The sequence below is a fragment of the Erythrolamprus reginae genome, chromosome Z (genome assembly GCF_031021105.1).
Source record: "Erythrolamprus reginae isolate rEryReg1 chromosome Z, rEryReg1.hap1, whole genome shotgun sequence".
Lineage (NCBI taxonomy): Eukaryota > Metazoa > Chordata > Lepidosauria > Squamata > Dipsadidae > Erythrolamprus > Erythrolamprus reginae.
Genome location: NC_091963.1, coordinates 25112107 through 25136475, shown reverse-complemented (window position 1 = coordinate 25136475; position 24369 = coordinate 25112107). Strand labels below are relative to the sequence as shown.

The following is a 24369-nucleotide window of genomic DNA, read 5'->3' as shown; positions in this document are numbered from 1 at the left end:
ATACACTACTACCCCCTTTTTGCACAAATGGACAAAGCTTACCCATTACTTGGTACCTGCTTCTCCTCATAGGATACAGTCGGGGTGAATAAACTGTAGGGTTATCTTGATTAACTTTTGTTCCCCACTTCAAGAGAATTTACATTACATTACAAAAGATCATCATGCCCAATATCTACACACTACATGCACACACTACCATTTTGGCACTCAGTGCTGAAAAGGTTCGCCAACACTGGACTAGATGATCTCTGTAGTCATTTGACATTCACAGTTCTATGGTTTTATAATAGATGCTTTCTAATGCTTTTTAAGGAGAAATCTGCTAGTATACAAAAATACTCTCCAAAATACAATTAAAACATAAGTTTGAATTTCTCTGTCAAGACACAGGCGATCATCCCTTTCCTACCTGTCTGATTAATTCATGGGTCCTCTCTTAGTATTTTTAAACCTACAGTGTATCCAAATCCTATTTGGAATACTGTGTTCAGTTTTGGAGACCTCACCTACAAAAAGATATTGACAAAATTGAACGGGTCCAAAGACGGGCTACAAGAATGGTGGAAACGTATCAGGAAAGACTTAATGAACTCAATCTGTATAGTCTGGAGGACAGAAGGAAAAGGGGGGACATGATCGAAACATTTAAATATATTAAAGGGTTAAATAAGGTCCAGGAGGGAAGTGTTTTTAATAGGAAAGTGAACACAAGAACAAGGGGACACAATCTGAAGTTAGTTGGGGGAAAGATCAAAAGCAACATGAGAAAATATTATTTTACTGAAAGAGTAGTAGATCCTTGGAACAAACTTCCAGCAGACGTGGTAGATAAATCCACAGTAACTGAATTTAAACATGCCTGGGATAAACATATATCCATCCTAAGATAAAATACAGAAAATAGTATAAGGGCAGACTAGATGGACCAGGAGGTCTTTTTCTGCTGTCAGACTTCTATGTTTCTATGTAAGTTAAGCCATACTTTAGGGCAACTCATCAGCTTTGTCAAATTCAACTTAGATTGCTTGATTACACCTACTCTCATTCTTTTCATGAGCGACAGGCAACAATAATTTTCACCCTTAATACAGAGACTACAAGCCTTAACCTTTAACACCATCCTTTCAGTGCTTATGCATACACCAACATACAATCTGTTCCTTTATTAAGCACTTTAAAATTCAAAAATATTTTTTTAAATGTATCATTTTTCCTGAAGCAAAAATGAAGTTAACTTTCGTAGCATCAAACTTCAGAGTTTCAGAATAAGGACAACTGCTGTTACATGTAATCCAAACTGTACCATCTCAGCTACTGACCTTCCTTGTATAAGCAGCTTATCTTGTTTATTTTAACTTATCTCATGCATCTTAATTGTGTAAATTATAAATAAATCATATACTACTTATTTCTTTCCAATGCAACGACAGATTCTTATAATACATACTTGTGGTAATCTGGACACTAAGTAAATGAATTTATAATCAATTAGTAATTTTCCTTAAAATATAATTATATAACAATTAGAACTTGAAACCTTGCATGCATTACAAATTTGCTTCTCTCTATGTCATTCTTGAACTGAGCTACCTTTTCCAAAAACTGCAAACTCTCTTTAAGAAAAGAGTTCTCAATAACCAATTTAATAGTAAAAATAAATGAGTTAAGGCAGAAAGCACACTAAGTATTCAGCTCACACTCAATTACTAAAGATTATGGCATACTGTAAAGAATTGGAGATGGAGTGCAGAAAAAGAAAGGGGAAAGAGTTCAGTTTCCTCCTTTTGCACAATGCTATTTTTCCTGCTTTACAAGCTACTAAATATAATGAACAAACCTGACCACTCCAAGCGCAATAGAGGTTACATATCAAATTCCAGTTGTGGTTGATCATGCAGTCTAAAATCCTCAACTGGGCCATGACTGCCTATAGCGCAAGCTGCATCTCTCCTCTGACTCAGCTTTTGCCTGTGTAGTACTCAGATCTGCAAGCTATGCAGTGAAGAGATTCAGGAAAGAGGTCTATCCCTCCCCCCCCCTCCCTGCTGCCAAATCAGCAATATAGCAAACTGCAGAGGGCATTTACAATGCAAGAAGGTAGTGCCATATTCTACATTGATAGAAAAGGGAGAAGGGGAAATCCCTGAATATTTTAAGGTCAAAAACTCCAGCGTAATTTAGATCTCTCTATGCTCCTTGCAACCGAATATATTAGAACTACGTGTAAATTAAGGCTGCAGTTCAATACAAAATGTACTGCTACTAGCAGAAAAGAATATCTGTAGTGCAGCTCAGGACTGAACAGTAGAGTCCTCTCTGAGCCCAGTTTGCTTCCGATGTTTCATTATCTAAGTAGGTAACATATTTAGTGATAGTGAATGTGGGGCTTGCTTTGTTGGCCTACCCATGTTGATAGGGATGTGGTTTTCTCTTTGGCAGTTCCTTGCTTCAAGTATTATTTTCTACTTAATAGTATCACATTAATCCCTTCTTAGTGTTGGATATCTTGAGGATGTGTTATTTTTTTAATTTCATTCTTAGCTTATTTATTGTCTGATCTGAAAGGTATATAAATATGTTCTATTACTATGTAAATGGATTTATCTGAGTGCCAAGCTTCCAGTGTTTCTAGTGTTTTTTGGACTTAGCTTGGCTTAGGATGCTCACAATTTCCCAGTTGAAACCATGGTTGGAATCTATCCCTATGTTGTGAAATTAAAGAGTTTTCATTACATCTTCTGACTGGTAGGTAGGTAGGTAGGTAGGTAGGTAGGTAGGTTTGTTTATTTATTAGATTTGTATGCCGCCCCTCTCCGCAGACTCGGGGCGGCTCACAACAGTGATAAAAACAGTATACAATGACAAATCTAATATTAAAAGTCTATAATAATAAAGCTAACATTAAAAGTCTAAAAACCCCATTGTTTAAAAATCATACATACAACATACCATACATAAAACTACATAGGCAAGGGGAGATATCTCAGTTCCCCCAAGCCTGATGGCAGAGGTGGGTTTTAAGGAGTTTATGAAAGGCAAGGAGGGTGGGGGCAATCCTAATCTCTGGGGGGAGCTGGTTCCAGAGGGTTGGGGCCGCCACAGAGAAGGCTCTTCCCCTGGCTCCTGCCAGCCGACATTGTTTCTTGCATGTGCCAATCTTCTGCCTGGCTATTTCTGAGATGCTTTTGATGTATGGCAGTGTTATCTTTCATAGCTTGTCCTGGTTGTGCTGAAATGGATTGACTAGCTAGGCACTTTTTGATAAAGTTGTGGGGTTATCCATTTGTGAGAAGATGTTGTAGAAGCAATGTTTCCTTTTTATGGTATTTTATTATTTATTTATTTATTTTTATTTGTCATACAAATATTGTATTGTATTGTAGTATGTTTAACATAATATAAGTATAAAGTAGAGATAGAAAGATAAAAATACATTAGGACAGGACCGGTAGGCACAAAGGTGCACTTATGCACGCCCCTTACAGACCTCTTAGAAAAGGGGAGAAGTCTATTGTAGATAATGTAAGGTTGAAGATTTTGGGATTGGGGGAAGAAACAACAGACTCCGGTAGTGAATTCCAGGCGTTGACCACTCTATTGCTGAAATCATATTTTCTGCAGTCTAGTCTGGAGCGATTTACATTCTATTGCATGCTCTTGTGTTGTTGTTGTTAAAGGTGAAGTAGTCGCCAACAGGGAGTACATTGTGATGTATGATTTTATGAACAACAGTTAAATCGGTTTGGAGGCGTCCTAGCTGTAAATTTTCTAAACATAGTAATTGAAGTCTGGAGGAGTAAGGTAATTTATTGCGTGAGGAGGAATGGAGAACTCTTCTTGTGAAGTATTTCTAGACTCCTTCAATTGTATTAATGTCTGTTATGCAGTGTGGATTCCATACAGGTGAGCTGTATTCAAGAATTGGTCTGACAAATGTTTTATATGCTCTGGTTAGTAGATACTAGTTTTTTGGCTCTTCTATGACATGTGGACTTCAACTCCCAGAATTCCTGAGCTAGCATGATTGGTTCAGGAATTCTGGGAGTTGAAGTCCACAAGTCATAGAAGAGGCAAATTTGCTTACCTCTGTCCCAGAATACCCCAGAGTGGACAGGACGAAACATCTTTTAGATGCATTTGTAGAGTACAAGATGTAAATCAGGTGCCTAAACTTGGCTGCTACTAAACGAATTAATTTCAATCATAAATCTCCCAGTTCCTCACTGCATTTACTTGTGGAATATGGCCTTTTATATGCCACATAAAAAGCCAATGGAATTTGAACACTGAAATAGACTGCACTGGAAGAAAAACAGTAGCTTTTTGCTTTCGGTTTTAGTTTTCACAAATTGTTGCAATAGTACTTCTTTGCCTTGGCAATTCTGTTTGCATAAGTGAGTCTTAGGTACTTCTATTTTCATGAAGAGCACTTATTTTGACACTTACAGAAACCCCAATGGTCAGCATCAAGCAATGTTGAGAGATAATGATACCTTTAACAGTCTGTTTTTGCCTCTTTAAATCTAACTTCATAGTCACTTCCAACATGACAAGTGCTTTCAAAGAGATGCTTTCCTAAAGTACTTTTTTAGAAATAAAGGCCATAAACTAAATTACTATTTAAAGTTCTTTATGCAGGAGTAATACTACAGATAGCTAGAAATAAATGATAAAGCTGGGTTTAATTTTTGAAAATGATGAAGCAGGATGGTATCATTTAAAAAGTTGCTTATGGTTTAATACCGATTAAATCCTTTTAATTTTGAAACAAAATGAGAGAGAAATAGACGAAGACACAATACAATCTCGCATTTTAGCAAAAGCGAAGATTAGTAAAGATGGAATTATTCTTCCATTTTTTCACGCACAAAAAATACACCCCTAAATAGGACAATGGAATACTAAAATTACTGGAAGGTTTTGAGGTGGATTTTTTTTGCTATTTTTTCCCTTTTATTTTTTAACTGCTATAAGCAGCGCAATCAAGTCAAGAATGTACATATGACAATAATACTGCTGCATATTACCTGTAAAACAACACTGATACCTGTAGCTCTCAAGAGGAACAGTTTGAGGTTCTCCCATTAATAAGTGTAGTTTTGAAGTTCCTTAAGACTCCCAGAAATGACAGACATCCTCCTTGAGCAAGATCAAAAAGTCACTGCTTCCATTAAAATGCCTAGGCTATGTTTCCATTCTCTACCTGAATTGTTATAAACAAAAGTTGACAAGTATTTTGGTATTTATCTTTTCAAACCAGAGAAAACAATCTTGAACATATCTGAACATTGCAGATCTCATCTGCTACAGGAAAAAAAAAATTACTAGTTGTTTCCAACTTCAGTATAAAAAAAGAGGTACAGGTACTGGTGAAATAGAAACATAGAAACATAGAAGTCTGACGGCAGAAAAAGACCTCCTGGTCCATCTAGTCTGCCCTTATACTATTTTCTGTATTTTATCTTACAATGGATATATGTTTATCCCAGGCATGTTTAAATTCAGTTACTGTGGATTTATCTACCACGTCTGCTGGAAGTTTGTTCCAAGGATCTACTACTCTTTCAGTAAAATAATATTTTCTCATGTTGCTTTTGATCTTTCCCCCAACTAACTTCAGATTGTGTCCCCTTGTTCTTGTGTTCACTTTCCTATTAAAAACACTTCCCTCCTGGACCTTATTTAACCCTTTAATATATTTAAATGTTTCGATCATGTCCCCCCTTTTCCTTCTGTCCTCCAGACTATACAGATTGAGTTCATTAAGTCTTTCCTGATAGGCTTTATGCTTAAGACCTTCCACCATTCTTGTAGCCCGTCTTTGGACCCGTTCAATTTTGTCAATATCTTTTTGTAGGTGAGGTCTCCAGAACTGAACACAGTATTCCAAATAGGATTTGGATACACTGTAGGTTTAAAAATACTAAGAGAGGACCCATGAATTAATCAGACAGGTAGGAAAGGGATGATCGCCTGTGTCTTGACAGTTAGAGAAATTCAAACTTACGTTTTAATTGTATTTTGGAGAGTATTTTTGTATACTAGCAGATTTCTCCTTAAAAAGCATTAGAAAGCATCTATTATAAAACCATAGAACTGTGAATGTCAAATGACTACAGAGATCATCTAGTCCAGTGTTGGCGAACCTTTTCAGCACTGAGTGCCAAAATGGTAGTGTGTGCATGCGTGTGGGAGAGTGCCTGAAACTGGAGAGCAGCTCCCTGGCGTCACTGGAAATCGGAAGAGCAGTTCCCGGAAGAGCATGCACATGTCGGGAAGCTGAACTTCCAGTTTCTGGCATCCACATGCGTGCTGGTCACTTGGTCTTCCAGTTTCTGGCATGCATGTGAGCATGAAGACCAACTAGCCAGTATGCATATACACACTGGAAACTGGAAGCTCAGCTTCTTGGCACATACATTCATGCCAGGGAGCTGTTCTTCCAATTTCCAGCACTCCCACGCATGTGAAGATTAGTTGGCCAGTATGCATGTGCACATTAGAACCTCGAAGAGCATCAGGAACGGTTGGTATGCCTGGAGAGATGGCTCTGAGTGCCTCTTCTGGCACACATGCCATAGGTTTGCCATCAATGGTCTAGTCCAACTCTTTGCATTGTGCATGAAAAAACAAACCTTCTTTGAAAGGTTACTGTTCTGTCTGGGTTCCCCCAGACGTCAACACCAACTAAAAAGAGTAGCCAGACACGCTGGTAAAAAGCAAAGTCATTTTATATCTTTGAAAACAAACACAGATAACAAAAACTGTTCTTACAAACTGGAATGCTATGAAGCTTCACAGAAAAGCCACGACGGCCAGACAATACAACAGGCTTCTTGCTGGCACACACACCACTGTAGATAATAAAACCCACGCTTCTCCCAAGTTTTCAGCCTTCGAGGCCACAAGCCAGAATCAGAGACGCCAAGGATCGAAGCAAGGTCACAGGACTCCCAAAAGATAACTCTCCACAATACAGGAAGGGCGGGCCTGCCTTTTCAACCTTTCTGAGGAGAACCACTCCCAAACCCAGCTGTTGCCTATTAGGGATGGAAATACCTGGCTAATTGTCCCCTTCATTGTGCTGCCCTTCTCTGCCTCATATCTATGATGGCTTGTGCGTTCTCATCTAATGACTCCAGGCTACTCGCTGGGGAGAGCTCCCCCCACGGGGTCTCAGGCTGTTCTCCCTCCTCCTCGTCCTGACATTCCTCTTCCCCGTCTGCCTGGTCCTCCTCCTCCTCCTGTTCCTCGTCCTCCCCCTCTGAGCATGGAGCCAGCAGAGTTCCAGCCGTTCCCTGAGGAGCCTCAGACTGAATCACAACAGTTACTATCCAACCTCAACTTAAAAATATCTAGATATGGAAAACCCAGAATCAGTAGGTAAATTGTTCCTATAGAAAAATAATAATCCTATAAACTGGATCAATCCTAAAATGTGTTTAATTGACACTATTACAGAACTTAAAAGTCCTTTTTTCAATTGAAACCCAATCTCATTTATAGAAACACTGAATGATCAAGACCTCTGCTCTTCTTTCTTCCATTTTGTTCTTCTATATGTAAAATACTTTAAAATGATGGGAATTATGTTATCAGTTGACTTAGAACAGTGATATTAGAAAGGTGAAAGTCTTCCTCATGTGATCTATCTGCAGTACAAGAGGAAAGCATAAATTCCTACAAATCTGAATATCACATCATTACCTATGTATATATATATATACTGTATATGTGTGTATATATAATAAATACTCGACAAAAAAAATTACCGGTACACACACACATGAAATACTTTAAAACCACCATGAACTTTTATCAGAGTAAAATGATGGCATTTCAGGTAATAAAACAAATACAATAATATCTATTTCTGTAAAGTAACTTACAGAGAGGGTTCACAACTTGGGCGTCCTCCTCGATCCACAGCTCACATTAGAGAAACATCTTTCAGCTGTGGCGAGGGGGGCGTTCGCCCAGGTTCGCCTGGTGCATCAGTTGCGACCCTATTTGGACCGGGAGTCACTGCTCACAGTCACTCATGCCCTCATCACCTCGAGGTTCGACTACTGTAATGCTCTCTACATGGGGCTACCTTTGAAAAGTGTTCGGAAACTTCAGATCGTGCAGAATGCAGCTGCGAGAGCAATCATGGGCTTTCCCAAATATGCCCATGTCACACCAACACTCCGCAGTCTGCATTGGTTGCCGATCAGTTTCCGGTCACAATTCAAAGTGTTGGTTATGACCTATAAAGCCCTTCATGGCACCGGACCAGATTATCTCAGGAACCGCCTTCTGCCGCACGAATCCCAGCGGCCAGTTAGGTCCCACAGAGTGGGTCTTCTCCGGGTCCCGTCAACGAAACAATGCCACTTGGCGGGACCCAGGAGAAGAGCCTTCTCTGTGGCGGCCCCGGCCCTCTGGAACCAACTCCCTCCAGAGATTAGAACTGCCCCTACCCTCCTTGCCTTTTGTAAGCTACTCAAAACCCACCTCTGCCGCCAGGCATGGGGGAATTAAGACTTCTTCTCCCCCTAGGCTGATACAACTGTATGTATGGTATGTTTGTACGTATGCTGGTTTTATATATTAAGGGGTTTTAAGTTAGTTTTTAGTATTGGATTTTTACTGTATATTGTTCATGACTGTTGTTAGCCGCCCCGAGTTTTCGGAGAGGGGCGGCATATAAATCCAATAAATGAAATGAAATGAAATAAAACAGCAGGTTTTTTTTAAAAAATGAAAACCTGGGAACCTGTTGAACAATACAGCAATGTTGGATTTTAATCCCCATCATACCTAACACAGTAAGGTCCAAATTTAGGAATTATAAGAATTGCCAACCTGTCAACATGCATTATTACAGACACAGAGATGGGTGCAGAAATTGATCATTAACACTAACAACACTAATAAGACAAGGACTGTAGATTTTATGTAGCTCAAGGCAGTGGTTTCCGTTTATATCTCTAATAATATAAATTAGCCTCAAACTTCCAACTAGTGATGTTAAGGCCTCAATCATCTTTCTATGGCAATGATGGCGAACCTTTTTTCCCTTGGGTGCCAAAAGAGCATGCACACACATTATCATGCATGCGCAAGTGCCCACACTCATAATTCAATGCCTGGGGAGGGCGAAAAAAGGTTCCCCAGCTTCCTGGAGGCCCTCTGGAGACTGGAAATGGCCTGTTTTCCAACTTTTGGTGGGCCCAGTAGGCTCATGTTTTGCCCTCCCCAGGCTCCAAAGGCTTTCCTGGATCACAACTTCTCCCAAAAACGTCCTCTCAAAGCCTTTGTGCAAGCCAAAAATCACATGACCAGCACACACATGGACATTGGAGCTGAGCTAGGGCAATGGCTCGCGTGCCAGCAGATATGGCTCCGCGTACCACCAGTGGCACCCGTGCCATAGATTTGCCATCACTGTTCTATGGTTATTTTATTTTATTTATTTAGGGAATTTATATTGTCACCTGTTTGCACATGGCGACTCATGTTGGCTTACGGAATATACAGAATTTCATAGTTTAGTAAAGCAAGATGGTGAGAAGGGAGAAATTAACATAATGTTTAATTTTTATTAAATATTAATTTATGATAAATATTGGTATATCATGACATATGACATATTTTCAAGCAGTGCAACTTAGGCTACTTCCCTGCATAGTGTAAGTTACAATATGCCATATTACATTCATCATAACCTTAATCCATAGATCACCACTAGCACGATAGGCAGCATGTTAGTTTTAATAAATAAATATAGGTAGTCCTTGACTTCAGTCACAATTGAGGCCAATTTTTTTGCTGTTAATGAGACATTTGTTAAGAGAGTTTCACCCCATTTTATGACCTTTTTGCCACAGTTGTTAAATGAATCTCTTCCTCTTTGACTTTGCTTGGAAAAAGGTTGCGAAATGTGACCTTAGGATACAGCAACGGTCCTAAGTATGAACCAGTTGCCAAGCATCTGAATTCTGATCAAATGATAATGGGGCTGATAAAAAGGGTGTAAGTATGGAAAATGGTCACAAGTCATTTTTTACAGTGCTGTTGTAACTTAGAAAGGTCACTAAATGGGCTGTTATAGGTCGAGGAGTATCTTAAATAAATAAAGGGGGGCATTCATTTTAACCCAATCCAGTTTAACACCATATGCCAGTATGACTCCTATAGTTTCCAAAGAAACACTCTAAAAATTTAACAGTAGCAATGAATGACACATTTTTCAAAAATTATAGCCGGTACATAAAGGCAAAACCATATCCCAAAAGCTCTCTTAAGCAGTTCCATCTCTCAATCTTCATAAAGGAAAGCAAGATGTGTGTTACTCCAAAGGAAAGGGCTTCCAACAAGAAATACTGCCTATATAAAGATTATTATTTTCACATCTGTTATTTGTACTTTCTAAAACTGTTCTCCATTGGCAAATCATGTGGTTTTTAAGCATATGCCTCCCCCCCCCCAGCAAATAAACCAGTAAATAAATTTATTTGACCGTGGGCCATTACAAGTGGTTGTATGTGTGAGCTGGTTGCCAAACCCCCAAAATGCAATCAGTCATAACTTCAAGAATGGGGAGATATTTTGCTTCTCATCCAAGAAGCTTTCTTGTATTCTTCCTTCTTGGATGAGAAGCGAAATGTCTTCTTCTTCTTCCTCAAGGAAAAAAACAGTCCAGCTGCCTTTTGAAAAAGCATCTTTGACACAACTATGAATTGGTTGATTGAAAATCTCCACAGACATTCAGCTTCTAGCAGTTAACCACAGAGAAGAGCTTCAAGATGCCCATGGTAAGTTTCCCCATTTTATAACAATGTAAGCAGCCTTTTCTAACTCAAGAGTCACACTTAACTATTGATACTAGAGACGCAAAATTTAATGGAATCAAGATAAATATTTTTGACTTAATTTAAATACACTGAATATGATCATTTCAGTGTATTTAATAATTTGCCCTCACGTCTCAGTAAAATTACAGTCTGGCAAAAAGTTTTGTAAGGTTTCTATAGTTAAATGTAAAACTTAGTGATTGTGATGCAGCTCTCGATCTTAGGTTGCACATCCATTTTATAATCACATTAACTTTTCTCATATGATTTAATAATATTGTTTATTAAAGCAAACAAATAATATGCCCATAGGTCCTTCTTTATCATAGCTGGCTCTCCTAAGAAATTAAAAAGTCAAAGACTAAAGCATACCTATTGAAAATATTATTTCATTACGACTAACGTTTAAAACAGGAACTCGTTAAAACAGCAGGCAACACCCCTCAGAATCAATTTCCATTACTTATTAGAAAATAATTATCATTTTAATATCTGGCTTCAAAAATGTGCATAGAACTATATTATCTGTAGAAGATCTTTATCAAACTGCTGCAAAAGGAATAAACATTATCAGACTGGAACTATAAACTCAAATTAAAAAAACCTAGAATGCTTTTGTCTATTAACCACATTTCCAAATGTCTTGTTATTAAAAATATGTCTTCCCAAAATAAACATGTATGCGCTAAAAATGTTGCACTCTGATGTACATTTACTTGGGAAGAAGTCCCATTGAACTCAGGAGGACTTGATTCTGAGTAAACATTGTAAAGACTTGGGCTGAAAGTTTTAAATTTGCCAAAATCCACTTAAAATATGCAGTCCAGGAAATATAATCAGCTCCACAGGGGCACATCACTCTTTCAGCAAATCCAAGTGAGGAATGTACAGTGCAAAGTTAGTTTAGAAGTAGAGCCAGGACTCGTTTGATTGCTGAAGGACTCAGTACAGAAAGAAATTATTTGAATTATTGCACAACTTTTACCTTTAAACTAGCTTTAAAATGACAGAAGTATATTCTAACTAGTAATGGAAATATTTGTTTACCAAAAGCATCTTTCCAGTATGGTAATGATTCTACTCTATATCCTATTTGCTGTGCTCAATACAGCACGTAGAGAACCTACCATATAACTTGCATATTAAGTAGACATAAATGCAATAACTATTTCAAGAATCACCCAGCTAGCACAGGCGATTTGTAATTGGACTGGATTCCAAAGTGACATCTAATTTATTGCTCAGCAACTAGGCAAAAGAAATTAAAAACAAGACTTCTATTTTTAAGAAGTTAAAATAGTGAAAGTGTGCAAGTTTCAAGTCTTACACAGAACTGCCCGAATTCAGTAATAAAATATGCAAGATTTTACTACAATCAAAGTATCACTTAGCCTTCCCTCTATAGCTGTTTAGAGCAATAAGCAAGAATTGATTGAAAATATAAGAGAGGCTGTATCAAAAATACATAATTCTACGTTTTGTAAGTTATACAAAAGTAAGCATGCTTTTTTTTCTCCTTAAAATTGGCTTAATGGTTGTATTGTTTCTTTGCTCTGAAAATAAAATAAATATAAATTTTTATTTTATTAAATTATGAAAGTTTACTGCATCTTTATTCTGACATGTAGATTAAAATATCATTATTAAAAGTGGCATATTACCTTCTTAATCAACTCTTAATCCAACAAAATCACAATGAGTACTGTCATTATAATTTATTTATCATTTTAGGTGATCATGGCAAAACCCATGATACATACGTCAATAGATACTGGAAATCTGAATCCAAGAAAATCTCATTTGAAAGAAAAGTATAAAATAAAGGGGTCAAGAGGATTGGTTTGTTAAGAGAGGAGCAACGTTTTGAATAAGTAGTCTTTGGCATGTAGCCATTTGTTCAGTGATTGTTCAAAGCTACAATGGTACTCAAGGAATGATAGTTTTAACCAATCCTTGGGAGTTCCACTTGTCCCATTACCCTCACAAACATGATCAGGGTGCTTGACAATCAATTAACATTTACTGCTCATTTCAGCACCCTGTGATCCTGCTATTGCCATTTACAGCTTTCCAGAAAGTTAATGGGGAAGCTTGCAGAAGATCATAGGTCACTGGGATGCTCCCTGACCCTCATGTATTCCCGTACCTTCTTTGCATTTATTTATTTATTTATTTGTTTGTTTATTTATATATTGATTGATTGATTGATTGATTGGATTTGTATGCCGCCCCTCTCCGAAGACTGGCCACTTACACACACCCTGCACCTTCCTTGACTCTCAGCACACCTCCCTCACACCTTTGTATACTCTCTGCGACAAATGCCTTTGCAAGCATCCTCACAACCTCCCCGATCCTCTTACACTCTTCCCCCCCACACCATGTAATAGCAACCTACTGGTCTGGGATTTGCAGTTACCTGCTGGCTTGTAATATAGTAACTTTACATAACTAAAGTCTTTGGAGAGGGGCGGCATACAGACCTAATAAATTGTTATTGTTATTGTTAAAGGAACTGGAGGTCTTTAATGAGGCACCTCACATGTTTTTGCTGAATTTTTAAAATTAAGGGAGACTAGGATAGCGCTATTTCGGCCTTATTCTGGCCTCAAAAGCTAGCCATACTCTTACTGGAATTTGATCCTGGGGCTTCATATATATATCCCTTAATTTTCAAATTCAGCAAAAAAACATGTGACACATACAGATAGAATTGTCGGCTATCAATAAAATTAACTGCCTTGGAAATGGCCCTGGGTTGGTCCGAGAGGCAAATAAGGAGCTGTGATGTTCCTTCAATACACCAGGGTGATTCGACACAAAAATATGTAACCCTTCCCTGGTGCAGAGCTGAAGGGATTGGATACTGTAGCCTAGAGGATAATTCTCTGCCTTACAAGGCAAAGGTTGCAGGTTCAAGTCCCAGTGGGTATGGCTAGCTGATGAGGCCAAAATAAGGCTGAAATAGATCTATCCTAGTCTCCCTTAATTTTCAAATTCAGCAAAAAAACATGTGATGTGTGTGTGTGTGTATATATATATGTGACACATACAGATAGAATTGTCGGCTATCAATAAAATTAACACACACACACACACACACACACATATATATATATACACACATCACATGTTTTAAAAGGTGACAGCTGGGTGGCGGGGCTTCTCGGCGGCCTCCCGAACTCCAAACCCGGAAGTTCGGCAAAAGTTCAGGTTCGGGAGGCTGCTGAGAAGCCCCGCCGACCAGCTGTCATCTTTTAAAACAGCTGGGGGGCTTCTCGGCGGCCTCCCGAATGCCAAACCTGGAAGTTTGGGTTTAGCGTCTGGGTTCAGGAGGACAATGTTTCCCATAGGAATAAATGGAAAAGCGATTAATGCGTGCAAGCCCAAAACTCACCCCTTTTGCCGGCTGAAGCGCCCATTTTTGCACTGCTGGGGTTCCCCTGAGGCTCCCCTCCATGGGAAACCCCACCTCCGGACTTCCGTGTTTTTGTGATGCTGCGATTTCACTGAGGGTCTCCACGCTGGGAAACCCCACCACCGGACTTCCGTTGCCACTGAAGCGCCCGTTTTTGCGCTGCTGGGATTCCTCTGCAGCATCGCAAAAACACGGAAGTCCAGAGGTGGTGTTTTCCATGGAGGGGAGCCTCAGGAGAATCCCAGCTGCGCAAAAACGGGCACTTCGCTGGCAACAGAAGTCTGGAGGTGGGGCATCCCAGTGGCGGCGGTGAGTTTGTAAGGTGAAAATATTTGGAAGAAGAGGCAAAAAAATCTTAAACCCCAGGTTTGTATCTCGAAAAGTTTGTATGACGAGAGGTTTGTAAGACGAGATATCACTGTATCGAGTTATTATTTATAAAAACAATAAAGGCAGAAGTTTTATGGTACTTCACACAAAACTTTCTTCTAAACCAGGGCTTCTCAAATAGTGGGGCGGACCCCCCTGACAGGGTGTAAAGTGATGGGGGTATGCATGCTTTTTTTTTTTTTGCTGCAGGGAGTAGGGTGCGCGTCCTATCTGGCACTTGTACTGGTACCTCCGTTGCATTCCTTGGCAATGTTTCCAAGGCAGCCCATTCTAAAAGAAAACGTCTTGCGAGTTCAATCAAACTTCTCAAACTTGCAAGATGTTTTCTTTTAAAATGAGGAGGAAAAAAAAGACTCATTAAACTAAGAAATCAACTCACTCTTTGCCCCAATAGAGTGATACCTCTAATTAAGAACTTAATTCGTTCGGTGACCAGGTTCTTAAGTAGAAAAGTTTGTAAGTAGAAGCAATTTTTCCCATAGGAATCAATGTAAAAGCAAATAATGCTTGCAAACCCATTAGGAAAGAACTAAAAGCTCAGAATTTGGGTGGGAGGAGGAAGAGGAACAAGAGGAGGAGGAAGGAAGGAAGGAAGAAGGTGAGGGGAGGGGAATACAAAAAATCCAAAACTTTAAGGCTTTAAAAAAAATTTTTTTAAAAAAAGAGGGACTCTGACGCAGCGAGGAGCACGCGCCTCCCATACACCCGGCGCGAGGCTGCCTCCCATACACTGTGCCAGAGAGAGAAACCCAGGCAAGCAAGAGGGGGGAACCTCCCACTCCTTTGACTGAGAGGCGGTGGCTGCTGCTGCTACCTGCTCCCTCTTCCTTCCCATGCTGAAGGGCTCCCCTCTCCTCTTGTTTGCTCGCTTTGTAGACAGTGCCTTTCCTTCACTGTGATGACTCCTCAGTTTGGCTGAAGCCGAGTTGATCTGGCCGGGGTGAAGCGCCCCCTTTTGCCTTTCTGCACCCAGATGCTCTAGGATGCAACCTCATGCCAGGTGTATGGGAGGCAGCGCGAGGGAGTGACCATAGCGAAGTGGTTTATTCCCTTTCCAAGCGCCCAGAAAAACTCCTCGGCTGCCGAGAGCTAAGGGAGCATTTCTTTTCTCTGGGTGCTGGCAGAGGTTGATTCCCTGTCCAAGCGCCCAGAGAAAGGAAAATGCCTCGTTCACTCTGGGCTGCCAAAGCCTCCTTAAGCGCTACCAAAAGGCTCCTCTGGCAGCCCAGAAAAACCCAAGATGGCCAGGATTAAAGGGGGAATGGCAAGAAACTAGCCAGGCCTTCATGCTGCTGTCAAATTTCCTGGGAAATTTTCCCAGGCTTGGGTTCTTAAGTAGAAAATGGTTCTTGAGAAGAGGCAAAAAAATCTTGAACACATGGTTCTTATCTAGAATAGTGGTGTTCTTAGGTAGAGGTACCACTGTAGTTCTCAACATTCAACAGGTTATTATGTAGCAAATAATTATCTGAGCTAATGTTTGGGGTAAGAAAATATGCATGGATCTGATAGAGAGTTTAAAATAATGAGCTGATAGTTCTAAGATCTAGCAAATTAAAGTTCACTTCTCAAATAATTTAATTTAATCAACCTGGCGCTGATGACAGTGATTCATCTCGTTACTCTTATGTTGAGGTGAAAGGGCCCCTTATTGCTTGACACAGTCTGGGTGAGGTCTTGATAAGCTAGGTGTGCCAACATTAACAATAGAACCTGCACAGTCATTCATCCATAGAAATATGTAAGAATCTGAATAGATTATGGCATAGACTTTGCAGATATAACATCACTGGCTTTTCCAAAAATGCTGACATACTTTGCAATACTGAAGATATTATATTACTGAGGGTAAAGGTAAATTGTGTTTTCCTTGGACATGTAAAATCACTGAATTCTTCAAGACAAATGATGGTCTCTGGGCAATATAGAGGGTAAAAATGTAAGCATTTATTTTTATACTCTGTTTTTGTTTGATCTAATTTAACTAGTATTGAAATGGCTTCCAAGAACAATGTTTGATATTTTAAAAGCAACCACATTTAGAGCTAGTTCTTTACTTACTCCAAGTAAAAATGGATGTTGTTGCCATTTAATTAAACCACATGCATTAGGCATAAAATATGGTAGATTCACACATAAAGCATAGCAGCACTTTTAACTGTTAATTTTGTATGTTAGAATATAGAATAACAGTTGGATATCTTCTAGTCCAATCCCCTGTTTAGGCAGGAACCCTATACCATTTCAGTTACATAGTTATCCAATCTCTTCCAGATTTGGAGCATTCACAACCTCTGGAGGCAAGGTGTTCCACTGACTAATTGTTTTAAGTGCCAGCAAATTTCTCCTTAGTGTTAAGTTGCTTCTCTCCTTGATTTGTTTCCACCAAAAGGTGGGTTCCTCAAGGTCCGCACAGGTTCTATAGAACCGGTAGTAAACCAGTGGTAACATCTTATAGCCAGTTCTATCAGTGCTGGTCAGTGGACACTGCCATATATTTTTTTGGAATATTTTGGGGAGTATTTTTTTAATTTTTTGTTTGCATATGCGCAGAAGCCAAGTTTCTGGTCCTAGGCATGTGCCACCATCTTGTTTTTGGCAAGAAGTTGTTAATTACAACCTTACAATCATAAGACATTTTTCTTTATTGTGTAAGGGCCTGGAGTTGCTCTAAGGATCCGAAGAGCAAAACCCTCCACCCTCTAAATCCAATGCCGCAGCGAGCTGGTCCACTGCCCTTGGCCCCACTTGCCCATGGATTTGGCTATGCTTCCTACAGTCTTGTCCGCCATTCAATCCACCTGTTCCTCGGGCTGGGCAGCCCAGCTACAATCAGCTCAGCTCTGTTTGGCTTGGGCAGCTCCTGCTCCAAGGCCAGAGGGGACTTGTGTGGGTTGGACCCTGCTGGTCCACCAGTTTTTTGCCCACTTGGGAGGAAAAAAAGCAAAGCCTTTCTGTGCTTTGGAAGAACTTCCAGGCTGGGCAAAACAGAGAGTGCCACCACTTTTGGCAGCTGCTGCGCACTGTTGGCTCATATTTAAATGGTTATCCACTAGAACTCCAAGATCTCCAAGATACTTATACTATACTGTGAATTTTGTTTTCTTTGCCTTACTTTTTTCACCATTGAATTTCATTTCGTTAGATAGCGTCCAATGTTCAAGTCTATTAAGATCCTTCTGTATTTGAAGTCTATCTTCTGGAGTGTTGGCTATTCCTGTCAGTTTGCAAATTTGATGAGTTTCCCATCTGTCTCCTCGTCCAGCTGAGAGCAGCGGTGCCAGGAGGGTGAAGAGCCTCTGTGAGGCTAACATGTGGCTCATCACAGCCAAAAGTGTCCCAGCAGCAGCTGATCCAGCAGGCAGATTGGGTGAGAAGCACCTCACCAGCCAGGCACTGAAGTGATGCTGCTGAAGAGTCATTGCACACATACAAGAAAGAAAATGACCCAATACAACCCAATCTCAGAAGGCTGGCAGCGATGTCTCTCTCTCTCTAATACACACACACATCCGTCACCTCCTCATACCCCTAAGGCAGCCACATCCCTTCACTAACCTGCTTTCCAGCTCCATTATCCACTGTGTCTGCATAGCAAGAAAAGTAGCCTGTGGGACTACGGTTAAAAAAAAAAGAGATTTTGCGAGATTTTTTTTTTGGAGAAGTTGAAAGATCTGAACTATTTTTTTTTTAACCGTAGTCTCATAGACTATTTTTCTTGCTCTGCATATGCAGTGGAGAATGGAGCTGCAAAGCAGGTTGGTGTGTGTGTGTGTGCGTATGTGAGAGAGAGAAAGAGAGAGAGAGAGAAGGAAGGAGGGAGATAGACAGAAAAACACACTCCCTCTTTCTCTCTCTCTCTCTCACACACACATACACACACACACACACACCTGTCTCTTGTGCTGGCCACCATCCCCCTGGAGGTTATTTTCAGGGTAGGGCTTATATTAAGTCATCCCCCAAAATCAGGCCAGGGCTTATTTTAAGGAAGGGTCTTATTTTGGGGGAAATGTAGTATAATTAAAACTTCAACAAATTATACAACAATCATAATGAGCATCATATGGAACTTACAGTGATCTTTTAATAGTGGTCTTTAAATTCTATTTTTCTAATATTTTTATTACAGTATAGAATATAAATAACAGCCTTATATAGTAAGCAGAGTTTTTATTGCTAAGCAAAGTTTTGTTAAATTACCTACACCTGATTTTATGATTTTTTTTTTTGCCATGATCGTTAAGCAAATAACTGGAGTTAAGTGAATCACATGATCATTAAGCAATGATCTGGCTTCCTCCATTGACTTCGCTTGTTGGAAGCTGGCTGAGAAGATCATGTGATCTTGGGAAATTATCATAAATACATGCTAGTTGCCAAGCAACCAAATTTTGATCATGCAATCACAAGGATGCCACAATGATAATTGGGGATGCCACCACGATCATAAGTGAGGACTGGTTATAAGTCATTTTTCAGTGCCATTATAACTTTAAATGGCCACTGAATTAATGTTATAAGGCATGGACTAGCTATATTTAAAACTTTCATCAATGTAAAATATGATTTCTGATATGTAAATGGCAGAGCATTGCTTAAATTGAGAAACTGAGAGGTATGTCCAATTAATTTATAAAATGAAAAAAGAGAGTAGTGGGAAACTTGGATATTAAATACTTACCAGTATTTATCAGTTCTTTTTCACTTTCTCTTTTAATATAAATTACTTAATTGGTATTAAGTTCAAAGATCCAAAAGCCAGGATTTTTTTTACAGCTTTCTGAATGTAATTATAAGAATGCTATTCTTATTTCAAGTTCTAGAGGAAGGGAATTCTAACACAGGACATTGGAGTATAGTATCTAATTGGTACAAACATAAACGTAACAAGCATAAGCCCAAGAACTCCAAATCAATAACAAAACAAGGAGAAATAAATCTTTCCTACCCACTCAAATCTCCACAGAAAAAAAAATCAGTAAGAAATATTAAAGTTTTAATCTGGATGGAGGGTAAATGTGTTGTCAAAAATGTTTCTGTAACTAGGAGATTCCACTAATTAAAAAAACAACAACAGAGAACCTTTTTGCAACTATCCATTTCACCCTTAAGAGCTATGCCATTTGTAGCAGGCCATTTGTTTAGGCACAGCTTTGGGAAAATTGTGTCTAACAGAGACAGAAAATGTATTGCCAAACAGATATTGAAGCATTCAGTGCTGAAGTACAATTTTATTTCCAATGCCTCCATAATTATCAAAGAAATTTGATGTAAACAATAGTTATTTGCTAATTGACTATAAATCAATTAAAAGTCCAATTGGAAAAAAAATCAAAGGCTATATCTTACAGATATTTCAGAGAAGTGTTGGGCAATATAAATCTAATATTCAATGAATTAATCATTTGATTATATCAGGTTTCCCAGTAGTACCTTTGAAGCTGACAGCCTGGATACAAGATCTGAGGGCTGCATAACAGCTCCTGCTTTGCCTTAGCTGCTGTTTATTTAGCAGTTTGAAAGCATGCAAATGTGAGTAGATAAATAGGTACCATTTTGGTGGGAAGGTAACACCATTCCGTGCAACTTTGGCATAAGCCACATGACCACGGAAATGTCTTCGGACAATGCTGGCTCTTCGGCTGTGAATCAGAGATGAGCATCGCCCCCTAGAATCAGATACAAATGGACAGGGGAAACCTTTACCTTTACCTTTCCCATATAATATACTTAACAGAACAATTATATTTATATCTTTGGATAAATATACCTATTTATAATGCAATATCTCTCCTGTTTCTATAATTAAAAAATTAACACTTTGGTTAAATATACAGAAATGTGATATCTTCAATCACTAGCATTTTAACATGCTAATAAGACATAAATCATCGTGCTCCTTAATAAATTTCCATATTTACCTCCAACTGACGATATCATTATGAAAAGAATAAATACAAAAAGAATCAGACTTTAGAGGAACACAGTAAAAAGACATATTTGTGAATAAGTTACATTAGTTAGCAAACATCAATGTATACATACAAAGAGCACCCACAATTTGGCATGCTTAAAATGATGCCCTGAAGGCTTTCAACCAAACATTGTTAGCAATGTGCGGTTCTGGAGCCGCATGCAGCTCTTTTGTCCCCCTGCTGTGGCTACCTGTTGGCTGAATCCACCACTGGCTGTCCCCGCCCCTCACCCTCTCCTCCCAGTCACTCCTTGTCTGGCCTGAGAAGGTAAGAGCAGGGGTGGTGCATGGAGACTCGCTCCATATTCCAGAGCGGGAGTGAAGCGTCCCTGTAGTTGCTGGGTCTCACGGATGCTTCTTCTGGCCCTTTTGGTAATGTGAGCTCCTTGGTCACTTGGAAAGACGCATGACTTGGTTCCCACCCTGAGACACTGGGCTGAGCCATCTGCGCCTACCGCCGCTCTTACCACTGCTGTTCTCACTGCTACTGCTCTCGCTGTCACCATGACCTATCTGTTGCTCTCACAGCACCTAGCGCTGCAATTAAATTCAGTGTGCTTCACAATGGGGCATACAGCATCCCCTCCTCCCCCTAGAACCCATTACAATGTGGAGCATCAGTTGCAGCCAGGCTGGGCCAGTGTCTTAGGGCAGAGAGCAAGTTACGCATCTTCCTGAGAGCCCGCAAGATGAAGCAAGTACAGGGGTGCTTCGCTTCCGCTCTGAAATATGAAGCAAGTCTCCATCACCTGCTGCTGTTCTTACCTTGTTAGGCCAGGTGATTACCTTCTCGGGCCAGGAGTGATTGGGAAGAGAGGGCGATGGGTGGGGCCATCTAGTGGTGGGTTCAGCTGAAAGGGCGCCATAGCAGGGGGACGAAAGAGCTTTATTTATCTGGGAACCTGAAATGACTCTTGATTTAAATCATATGATAAAAAGCACCCAAAGTAGAAGAATATCAGCAAAAAACCAATCACTGCCTGTTTTGGAAATGGTTCAAGTGGGAACACACACACATACCAGAGAGAGAAGGGGGGAGGAAGGGAGAGGGGGAGATAGAGAGAGAGAGAGGAGCCACAAAACCTGGGTAGGCGTGGCTGGGGGGTGTCATGTGACTGGGTGGGAGTGATGTCAAGTTGGCCACGCTCACCCAGATTTTGCGGCTCCTGGTGTTTTCTTTTCTGTGGGAAATAGATTCAAATGCCTCTTTGAGTGTTTAAGGTAGCAGATCCCTGACCTAGCCAGTCAATCTACCACAAGAGGTTGCTATTGTGAAGAAAACAAGAGGGAGGAGTATGATCCTGTTTTCCCCCAAGTAAGACATTCCCTGATAATAAGCCCAATTGGGCTTTTGAGTGCATGGCAATAAGGCCTAGTGCGTATTTCAGGATTTAAAAAATATATAAGAAAGGGTCTTATTTTTGAGAAAATCCAGTAGTTATATGGAGAGAGGTATTAGTTATATGGAGAGAGATATCCAGTGGAGTACCATAGGGCTTTGTTTTAGGCCCAGTATTCTTCAACATCTTCAACAATGTTTTGGACGGTGGATAGATAGGGAACTCATCAAATTTGCAGCTACCACGCTAGCAGGAAAAACCAACACTCCAGAGATAGGCTTAAGATACAGAAAGATGTAGATAGATTTGAACACTGTCCGCTGTCTAACAAAATGAAATTGAAAAAGCAAGGTTCTATATTTAGACAAGAAAAACAAAATACACAGGCACAGTATATGTGGCACCTCACTCAATAGTAGTAACTGTGACAGGAATCTTGGAATACTAGTGGACAACCATTTAAATATAAGCCAACAGTGTGCAGCAGCTGCCTAAAAATCAACACAGTTCTAGGTTGTATAAACAGAAGGATAGAATCAAGATCATCTGAAGTGTTAATACCACTTTATAATGCCTTGGTAAGGCCACATTTAGAATACTGCATCCAGTTTTGGTCACCACGATGTAACAAAGATGTTGAGACTCTAGAAAGAGTGTAGAGAAGAGCAACAAAAATGATTAGGGAACTGGAGGTTAAAACATATGAAGAACGGTTGCAGGAACTGCGTATGTATAATCTTGTGAAAATAAGGACATGGGGTGACGTGATAGCACCATTCTGATATCTCAGGGATTGCCACAAAGAAGAGGGAGCTAAACCAGGCATGGTTCCTCCCGATTTAGACCGGATTGCCTGAGCTGGTAGTGATCCATTGGTGATGTCTCGATGGCATCAATGATCCGGTTTGGTCAGTGCTGGTCTGTGGGTGCTGGCATCTTTTTTTTCTGAATTTTTTACTATTTGGAAGTTTTCTTTTTCTTTTGTTGCTGCTTGAAAAAGGGTCCTCCTGCCCGCTCCCAGGTTTATACTTACCATCATTTCTTTGCCCGAAGCACAGCTGATCAGCTCCCCAGCTATGTTTCGGGTAGATTATAGCTACTGAGCATGCATGGAAGCACAATTGCATGAGGGGATGTATGCATGTACACCAGCATAGTGAATGTATCTGCGTGCAACATCATGATGTGAATCAGTGGGGAAGGTAAGTTTGACCTCTGAGTCAAACTATCCTCCAAAGCATCTGAGTGTAGAACAAGAAGCAATGGGTGGAAACTAATCAAGGATAGAAGCAAATTTCCTGATAGTTAGAACAGTTAGTCAGTGGAACAACTTGCCTCCAGAAGTTGTAAATGTTCCAACACTGAAGGTTTTTAAGAAGAGATTAGATAACCATTTGTCTGAAGTGGTGTAGGGTTTTCTTCCTAAGCGGGGGGTTGGACTAGAAGACCTCCAAGGTCCCTCCCAACTTTGTTAACTTACTGCCTTCAGTTATACATAAGCATATACATATACATACATATACATACACATACATACACACAGAGCTGGGGTGGCACAGCAGGTAGAGTGCTGTACTGCAGGCCACTGAAGCTGACTGTAGATCTGTAGGTTAGCGGTTCAAATCTCATCACCGGCTCAAGGTTGACTCAGCCTTCCATCCTTCCAAGGTGGGTAAAATGTGGACCCGGATTGTGGGGGCAATATGCTGGCTCTGTTAAAAAGTGCTAGTGCTAACATGTTGTAAGCCGCCCTGAGTTTAAGGAGAAGGGCAGCATAAAAAATTTGAATTCCAATAAATAAAAATATGGGACAAAAATATTTTTCATTGAGACTTTAAATGCAAGTATATCCTATGTATAGCAATCTTGATTTATCATTATCCAGAAAGGTGTCAGTATTCATAGAATACTTGCTAAAAGTTGATCTAAAATGAGATACCAATCCCATTTACTGTTTAGTATTCAAACTGAGATGGCATGATGGCCTAGGTGGTTAAGATGCTGGGCTTGTAGACTGGAAGGTCAGCAATTTGAGACCCAAGCACCAGGTGATGGGATGAGCTCCTGTTCTTGTCCCAATTCCTATCAACCTAGCAGTTCTAAAGCATGTAAAAGCAAGTAGATTAAGTAGGTACCATTTTTGGGGGGAAGGTAACAGGGTTATGCGCACTTTGGCATATAGTCATGTGGGCCATATGGCCACAGAAGTGCCTTCGGAAATAGAGATGAGCATTGCCCTATAGAATCACATACAACTAGTAGAAACTTTTATCTTATTATTATTATTCAAGCAGAAAGCCAATAGTTAAGATTGGTGAAAGCTCTACAATCCTTGCCTCTTTGCAAATTTGCTGTTTTAGCAAATTAAGCATCATTCAGAACAAACTTGACTTTCTTCACATG

At 39.9% G+C, this 24369-nt stretch overlaps 1 protein-coding gene across 1 annotated transcript in view; it reads right to left on the bottom strand.

Moving 5' to 3' along the window:
* The window catches only part of ARHGAP21 (Rho GTPase activating protein 21), a 100085-nt gene that overhangs the window by 58652 nt on the left and 17064 nt on the right, over positions 1 to 24369 (bottom strand). The window contains 1 exon segment of the mRNA XM_070729248.1: positions 20205 to 20321. Within this exon segment, the coding sequence (XP_070585349.1) occupies positions 20205 to 20321 (117 nt within the window).